Source organism: Vitis riparia, chromosome 6 (assembly GCF_004353265.1).
Source record: "Vitis riparia cultivar Riparia Gloire de Montpellier isolate 1030 chromosome 6, EGFV_Vit.rip_1.0, whole genome shotgun sequence".
In the NCBI taxonomy this organism is placed as follows: domain Eukaryota; kingdom Viridiplantae; phylum Streptophyta; class Magnoliopsida; order Vitales; family Vitaceae; genus Vitis; species Vitis riparia.
In genome coordinates, this window is record NC_048436.1 from 15041810 (window position 1) to 15050284 (window position 8475).

General features: G+C 32.3%; 1 protein-coding gene across 1 annotated transcript; it reads left to right on the forward strand.

Annotated features, from left to right (window-relative positions):
• On the forward strand, positions 1 to 5497 carry LOC117915751 (mitochondrial import inner membrane translocase subunit TIM22-4-like). Its single transcript, XM_034831431.1, has 4 exons — positions 1 to 280; positions 710 to 900; positions 1003 to 1075; positions 4994 to 5497. The coding sequence occupies exons 1-4, from the start codon at positions 118 to 120 to the stop codon at positions 5077 to 5079; spliced, it is 513 nt and encodes a 170-aa protein (XP_034687322.1). The 5' UTR covers positions 1 to 117; the 3' UTR covers positions 5080 to 5497.
• Positions 5498 to 8475: the final 2978 nt, after the last annotated feature.

An 8475-nucleotide genomic window follows, 5' to 3' on the forward strand; every position in this document is an offset into this window, starting at 1 on the left:
ACCCCTGCCTAGGTTTAAACCCTCTCTGGTTGAACATTGTCTCCAACATTTGGGAATCGGTAGATTTGCTCTCAACGAGACTGCTCCGTTTTATGGAGATTTGTTGATTCTGGTACAATGTCCAGCAATTCAGGAAGTGAATTTACCAATGATTCTTCAAGCTCAACGGAGGCAGAGAAGCCTCAGATTGAGCCCATACGAATGCCCACAGTGGAGGAGATCAGAGGCCAGGACATTTGGAACAACTGTGCTGTTCGCAGCGTTGCTAGTGGAGTAATGGGTGAGAATGAAATAATCCCTTTACGTTTCATTATGTCGTTTTTGGAATTATTAGTTTGGTTTCATGTTTTCTTTTTATTTATTATCTGTTTGGTCGCTAAGAAAAGGAGGAAAATACTAGAAACGGGAAGGGTAAAGTTGTATTCAACCATCCGAATAGGTTTGCAGTATTGGGTTTATCTTGGTTCTCGATAAAAGTGAGGGAGCGGGAAGGAATCTGCTTAATATCGCCTCTTTTTCATCTAGAGCCAAGGAATGACCAAACTGAGTTTTAATTTTCATTTTCTTTCTTCTAGGAATAAACACAAAGAAAGGATAGTGCTTGAATTTGTCATTTATTTTATTGTTCATGGTGTTTTGGGTCTATGGCTGTGCAAGATTTTAGCTTTATTTTTGAGCTGTCATTGTTGATTTGTGGGAATGGTTGTAGGAGGAGGGCTTGGTTTATTGATGGGTTTGTTTCTGGGGGCATTGGACAATCCTATAATGCAAGAAGAAATGACTGCTCGGCAGCAATTCATTTACACTGCAAAGCAGATGGGAAGCAGGAGCTGGGGTTCAGCCAAGACCTTTGCTGTGATGGGCTTGATATTCTCAGCTGCAGAATGTGTAGTTGAGAAGGTACTTTAAAAAGTATATCAAGTCAAATTGATATTTCTATAACTTTCATCCATGTTTGAATTATTCACTATGGGGACTAATTGTCTCGTGTTTGGTGTTAAGGCGCGTGCAAAACATGATACAACAAATACAGTTGTTGCGGGGTGTGTTACCGGGGGTGCAATATCAGCAAAAGGTAACTTTTTTTTTTTTCATCATCTGGTTCATTTTTGGGCCAAGAAGTTTATGAGGGCATGGAAACTGTGTTCTTTTAAAACCTATTGCTGATCTGCATTCATTGATTATGTTTCGGGTTCTTTATCTTGAATTGAGTATATGCTCTCAAATTTCAGCTTAGTTGTGCATAACTCTCATTTTTAAGTACTCCCATTAGGTTTCAAATGTTATTGCTTTTTAGGCATGTTAGAGATGGTATGTATTAATAAAAGTGCCAAACAAAAAGAGGGCAAGAGCCGTGCCGCCCAAGTACATAGGAAGCATACAAGGTGCACTAGGCCAACAAAACCAAAAGAAAGCAAAAACTAGATATCTACATATTTAACTCTACCACAATACCATAATAACAAAGTTTTAAGTAGCCCATATCGCGTTGTGCCTCTTTCCTTGAAACTGCAGTGTCAACACAATGGGAAACTGCTAGTTGCTCATGTAAGAACCCATGACAACCCACATAAGCAAGAAAGCCAAAAATTACAAATTAAAAGCATACAATGAATATTTTCCTCCTTTTGTTTCAACAAACAACATCTATTAACTATATTTCAACCACATCTCATGAGCTGGTCAACAGTATGATTTTTCCCACAATCACTCCCAAGAAAAGAAACTAACTTTTGATGACACTTTGTAATCCCAAATCTTCTGCTTGGAAAATATGAGGCAGTGCCTAGAGCAAAAATCCTCTAGGAGGATCTAACAGAGGATGTGCTCTGCTGAAAATAGACATCACAGCTGCATAAAGGTCCACAAGCTTCAACTTCCAATCAAAGAAGCAACCCTCCTGAAAATGGGTTTCTAGCCACCCCAAATCTCTACTCCCTCAACCCAACAATCCACCACCCAAGGATCTTTGAAAACTACTATATTAAGTAATTCTGTGAACTGTATTTCCAAAGGAGTCTCTCTACATCAGATATCATTCTAAAATCTGGTTCTAAGGCTATTCTCCACCAAAATACAGGTTCTGAGGAAGAAGTCATGCCAACTATTTCTGATGGCTTTCCAGAGATTCACCTGATAAGCCCTTCAACATCTCTTTTAGTGCCGAATCCTCCTCTGGCCCCTCATACTTTCATGTTGTAACCTTTGTTCATCAACTATCTCTTTTACTAGAAATATACACAATCATTTCAGGAGTAAAGCTTTATTAAGGACCGAAAGCCTTCTAATACCCAAAACACCATTAGCTTATCACAGCAAATTCTTTCACTGAACCAGATGAATGCTTATGATTACCTGCCTGCCCTCCTAAAAGAAATTTCTCTGAATTTTTTCAAGCATGTTCTATGCTTTCCTTGGGCCTATAAATAAAATTTTAAAAGGAAAAAAAAAATCTACACCAAACTGGATGTATTGTAGATGGGTAGATTGGCAAGGTTGCATTTTAGGAGCATAAATCTGTCCCCTTTGGACAGATGCTGCCTTTTTCAGCATGCCTGCCCTTTCTTAGTTTTTTGACAACAGGGTCCTGTATTGAAGATAATTTAAAAACGCTATCCTTATGGAAAAATCCAAGTTTATAGCAGGAAGCTACCTACACTGCGTCCAAACCATGAGGTCAATTGCTCCACACCTTCCACTCTTCCCACAGGTGTCAGCTCACTTTTAACTTATCTGTACTACTACATTAAGAAAATGGTGCTGCCTACTTTTGTTGGCATTGACAACAAGCCCTAACACCCCCCACCAAAAAAAAATGCTTGTAATGTCCATGTCAATACAAGTTTGGAATAGGGGTAAGAAAGTAAAACTTAAGAGTAAAGGATGTCGGAATGGTGGGTGGAGCCTGTAGGCTTGGTGGGTCCATGGCCTCACCAGTAAGGCATTTTTTCATAAGTACAAAATAGTTGCCTTTGGAAATCAGAGTATTACAGCATTTTCATGTTTATTAATTGGTTAATGAGTTGATCACTCAGTTGGCAAATATTTTGAACTGGCATGAGATCATGAAACTTAGAACTAGCCAAACTAGATCTTGATGAAAAGCTGACTGATAAGGGCCAATGCCTGGCACATTAGGTGTACCATCCTGCTTCTGAATCTGGGTGAATTGGATCCTTGTGACTCTGGTGTTTATGCTATAGTACCCTTTTTTTGTTGGACCCCATCACTACCTGATGAATTTGGAGGGAGGGTTGGATGACTGTACTAATTAGAAAACACTGGTTTCCATATGTCCATGTGGAAATTGTTTTGATGAACTTGTCATGCGTACTGATCACTCAATAAAGACACAGACAGGGAAAAATATATAACTTTATGAGCCTTTAGTGTAATGGAAAAAAAGGAACTTACTACGTCATCTGATGAAATGTGTAGAACAAGACACTGATAATTTTCATAAAGATATTCTTTCATATTTGCTCGAGTCATAAGTTAATAACCAGGTGCGCTTGGCTTGTATTATGGTCTCCAAAATGGCAATGTTTTTGTAATCAGGGGTAGATGTGTCTAATCAATTATTTTCTCCATTGAATCTTATGGCAATTGCATATGTGAAGATTATATCTTCACCATCATCATCGTTGTGCTAATTTTTCTCAAGTTTTGAGTTTCCTCACAATTTTGTTTTACTGTTTCACTCCAAGGAATTTTGTGTGCTGAGAAGAGGGGTAAAATCTTGAAATGTTGAACTCATTTTTACAAATAGAACTAAAAAAGTGGAAAATGATTACTTTTGCCATCACTTTATGAAGGGTGAGAAAACAATTGAGCTTGAGATCAAAAGGTTTCTCTCTTTTTTTCCTATAAGCATTTAACAGCTGTCTTCTGTTCCTCCCATCTACTAATCTGTTGATCTTGATTTCATGAGCATATCATCAACCTCTTGCCGAAAAGCTAGGTCTTGAATTTTCTCCTTCAACATAAGTCCCGGATACAATTTTCAGCTGGATTATGTGGTCTGCATGTTCCTCAAATATGGCAAATAATAACTTCAACCTGGCATATCTAGCCAAGCATCTTTGTTTCTAGTCTTCTATTGTCATGTCATTCCCTCCTAACTCCTTGTACTGGTTTTCAAGATATATGGTTTCAAAGTTTGTTTTTGGTTTTTTTTTGGTTTTCTTTTTGTTTGTTTGTTTTTTTTTTTTTTTTCCCTGATTTGAGCAACTATAATTTTACATTTTTTTTTTTTTTTTGAAAAGGGGGTCTTTGGTGGGTGGGGGGAATCTCACTGGTATTGTACCAAGAATTTTTTTTTTTCTATCTGATTTCCCATGGCATTTACAATGATCAATCACCTCCATTCCTGCATTGCATTAATAAAAGATCTGTTGTTGAACAGAGGATATCTTTGTGTGGAGATTTTTGGGATTGTGAGTAATTTGAGAATAAGATTAAAGCTCAAGAACTTTGTAGCATTGTTAAATTCCAGGGAGACTATTGAGAAAAAGCGATGAAATTTAATATTTATTTTTCAAATCAATTTTGCATCAAGTGCCTTATTTTGAGGGAAAAACAAAGGGAAAAAAAAACCAATTTCTTGTTTTCAAGTTTTTGCAATGAAAGGAAATTCTAGTGGAACCCTATATCTTGGAGAATAGGTTCCAATGCAAGAGCTTTTATGTTGTATGTCATGTTACAAGAAAAGAAATGGAACCTAAGTGGAAACTGCAATCAGAATCCCTAATGGTTTTAACTGTCATTCTGATCATGTAATTCTCCTTCATCCAGCCCCGAGACCAGCAAGTGATGGCTGGAAGCCATTTCTATTTGAAAAACAGATGAAACGACAAGTTTTTTACCCAATTGAAAAACGTGTTGACTTTTGGTCTTTGCTGATGTTGTTCTTACTAATAATTGTTATGACTCACATCTCTATTTGCTGCCATGGTTATGTTGACTCACATCTCTAACTCTCATGTGTCTCTAGGCGGTCCAAAAGCGGCTTGTGTTGGTTGTGCTGGCTTTGCAACATTCTCAGTCTTGATAGAGAAGTTTTTGGATAGACATGATTGAGTGAACAGGTAGCTTGTTCCAGTTTTGCATACACTGATTTTATCACAAGAACGTGATAGGCCACCTGCAGAATTTAGCATATTTTTTCAAAGCTCCAGCCTCCCTCTGTGATTCGATTTCATCCCTCTTTACAACATGATGCAGCAAGGGAAACACAACCCTTTTGGATTTGTACCATTTATATTCCCATTTTGACTATAGTTTGATTATTGGATCGATCCTCCAAAGTTGAGGAGTTTGAGTAGATTACAGAGATACCCTATATGATGCATGCAACATTCAAAATAACTCAGAACCAAGAGGAACTTCTTGATGTGTTTACCCAGTTGATTTAATTTCATTTTATCAGTGAAAAACAACGGCTCTTGCCAGTGTTGCTTACTATTTTCTGAATTTACAGTCGAACAATTTAAGGGGCTTTTTTTTTTTTTTCTTTTTTCTTTTTTTTTTTTTTTTTTTTTTTTTTTGGTCGGATTAATGCTAAAATTCAGCTCGAGGAGCCTAAGGGATGCTTGGAAATGTTTTTGAAAATTATTCTCAAAAAACAGTTTTTGGGAATGTTTTTAAGAACAGAGAATAGAAAATAGATGACTTATTTGGTAACTGTTTTAGAAAACAATTTTTTTGTTTTCTAAAATAAGTTAAAGAAAATACGTTTGATAATTAGAAAATAGAAAAAAAAATTTGTTTTTAAAAATAGAAAATAAGATGTTTTTAAATAATATTTTTTAATTGTTTTCAAATGTGTTGTTTTTAAGGGATTTATAAAAAAATTATATAAATGCAAATAATGATTAAAAACAAAGTTTTACATATAAAAGTTACTTTTAAATATCCAAACATATTAAAAACATTTCAAAATTTCAAATAGACATTTAATTTATAAAATATTAGAGAATAATTAAAAAAAATATGTTTAAAAATTGTTTTTTAGAATTATTTTTTAAAATAGCTACCAAACAAGGTTATAGTCTTCTTAGAAAATATTTTTTTAGTTGTTTCAATTTGTTTTCTAAAAGCTGATTTGAAAAATAATTATAATGAATGACTAAAAAAAGCATTAAATATAAAAACATTAAAAATAGGTTAAACATTTTAGATTTCTAAGCAAACTTTTGTTTCACAAAACATTATAAAAAGAATTTTTAAAACTATTTATAAAATAATATTTTTAAATGTTTTTTAAAACATATACCAAATAAGCCCTTATTTGATTTTTTTTAAAACAAAAGTCTTAAAATGTTTTCAATGTTTTTTTTTATGTTTCTAAATATTTTTTAAAAATAAATTTTATATATAATGTTATATCTTTAATCATTCTTCTTATTTGTATAATTATTTTTAAAATAATTTTCAAAAATAATGTAAAAGAATTAAAATATGTTTTCAGACAATAATACCCTATTTTCAAAATAAAATTTTAAATAATTATATTTTGTTAAAAATTTATCAAATATATTTTTGAGTTTGAAAAACAGTTTTTTGTGTTCAATAATAGAAAATTATTTTTAAAAACAATCCCAAAAAGGCTATTGAGGTTTGGGACTAGGAGGGTTGCATGGAGATCATAATCCAAATGGGTAACAAAGCCTTATTTGATAATTATTTTTCAAAACAAAAAATAAGAAAAATAAAAAAAATAATGAATCGCTCTTTCTATTCTTAAAAACAGAAAACAATATGATTCAAAATAACATCTTTCAATTGTTTTTATTTATTTTAAAAAAAATTCTTAAAATTATTTTTCATAACTATTTTCAAAAACACTTTGTAAAGAAAGCCGAAGTGACCAAGCCTATAGAAAGAATTTAGATGATGACCATGGTCTAGTTCATTGCAAAAAATTGAAAACAAATGGGACATTGGTGCAAACATATAAATAAATTAAATTCCACTGTAAACAATGAGACTTAAAAATGTGTATATAACATTACTTTATTGATGGTGTTTTTTCATCAAGTACGAAATAGTATACTTCGATGTTATAGTCAGAATGATTTAAAATGTGTTTGATAGTGATTCTGAGAAGCGTTTGTAGTCTTTCTAATACTTAAAAAATAAAAACACTTCTTAGAATCATTGATAAACATACTCTTAATATAAATTAGTGATTTCATTTAAATCATTAAATATATTAAGAACCACAATATTGTAATGAGAAACGCTTTTAAGAATAATTATTTAGTGTTTAAATATAAACAAATAGAAAATATCTATCATGCTAATATTTTTTATACTACTTGATATAATAAAATAATGACATTTTTTATAAAAATTAATATAAAGTGATATTTTAGATTTTTAAAAGTAATATTTTAAAGTTTATTAAACGTTTAATTTTTGTAAATAAGTGTTTTTAATCTCTTTAAAATGACTTGTTGTGGACCCTACATTTCGCTCGATGCGTTCCCACTTGATGGTGCTTTTATTTTATTTGGTGAAAATTTGATTTTTAGAAAAAGACTTGGAGTCGCCACTTATTTTTATTTTATTTTTTTAAGGAAAAAAAAATAAGAAAGAAAACCCTAAGTGTGACTCCTAAATGGAAAAAACAAGTCTGTGAAAAACCGAGTCTGAGTTCGATGTCAGGTTACTTATCGGAAAGGTACGGTGGTGAGTCATAACACCCCTTTAAGTCCTAAAAACGAGTCTCTACTAAATAAGGTGAGACAAATGTGACAATTGATAAGGAAATCAATGAATACCTGTGAAATAATCAAATAATAAAGTGAATCATGCACCAGAATAAGCAAAATAGGAATGAGATCGTACTTTAGCAGCAAATAATAGTGCGCTATCATGGAAACAATGTTAGCTCAAGTATAAAATTATCACATGCATATCAAAGAGCAAGACTACGATCAAGCAACATTCATTAAGTATAACAGTTGACAATCAAAAGAGAAAACTTATATGTAGGGCCCTTACCAAAGCTAAATTTATCTTGCATGAAGTGGTTTCAACAATTTCATTATTTCGAAATTATGAAAAAATTATTTTGGCTTATTTAAAATCAAAAGAAACAGAAAATTATTTGAAAATCGAAAAAAATTTGTACAAATGCATACCAAAATGAGAATGGCAGCAAACTTATTAAAATCAGGATTTTTGGCAACCTAAAAACCTTAATAAATGACGAAAGGTTGTAGAATTAAAAAAATATCTGGAAACTGGAGTGGAATTAAAACTATTCGAGAAAAAAAACTGGATTGTTGAAATTTATTTGAAAATTGGAGTTTCGAAAATTATTTGGAAATTGGAGTCTTGGGAATTAAATTTAAGAATTGGAACTTTGAAAATTAAATTTGAAAGAAATTGGAATTTTGAAAATTATTTGAGAATTGGGGTTTTGAAAATTAAATTAAGGAATTGGAGTTTTGGGAATTAAATTTAAGA

Coding starts and splice junctions, on each gene's coding strand:
- LOC117915751 (XM_034831431.1), top strand. CDS start 118: ATGTCCAGCAATTCAGGAAGTGAATTTACCAATGATTCTTCAAGCTCA. Junction 901..1,002: donor CAGAATGTGTAGTTGAGAAG/GTACTTTAAAAA, acceptor TTTGGTGTTAAG/GCGCGTGCAAAACATGATAC. Junction 1,076..4,993: donor GGGTGCAATATCAGCAAAAG/GTAACTTTTTTT, acceptor ATGTGTCTCTAG/GCGGTCCAAAAGCGGCTTGT.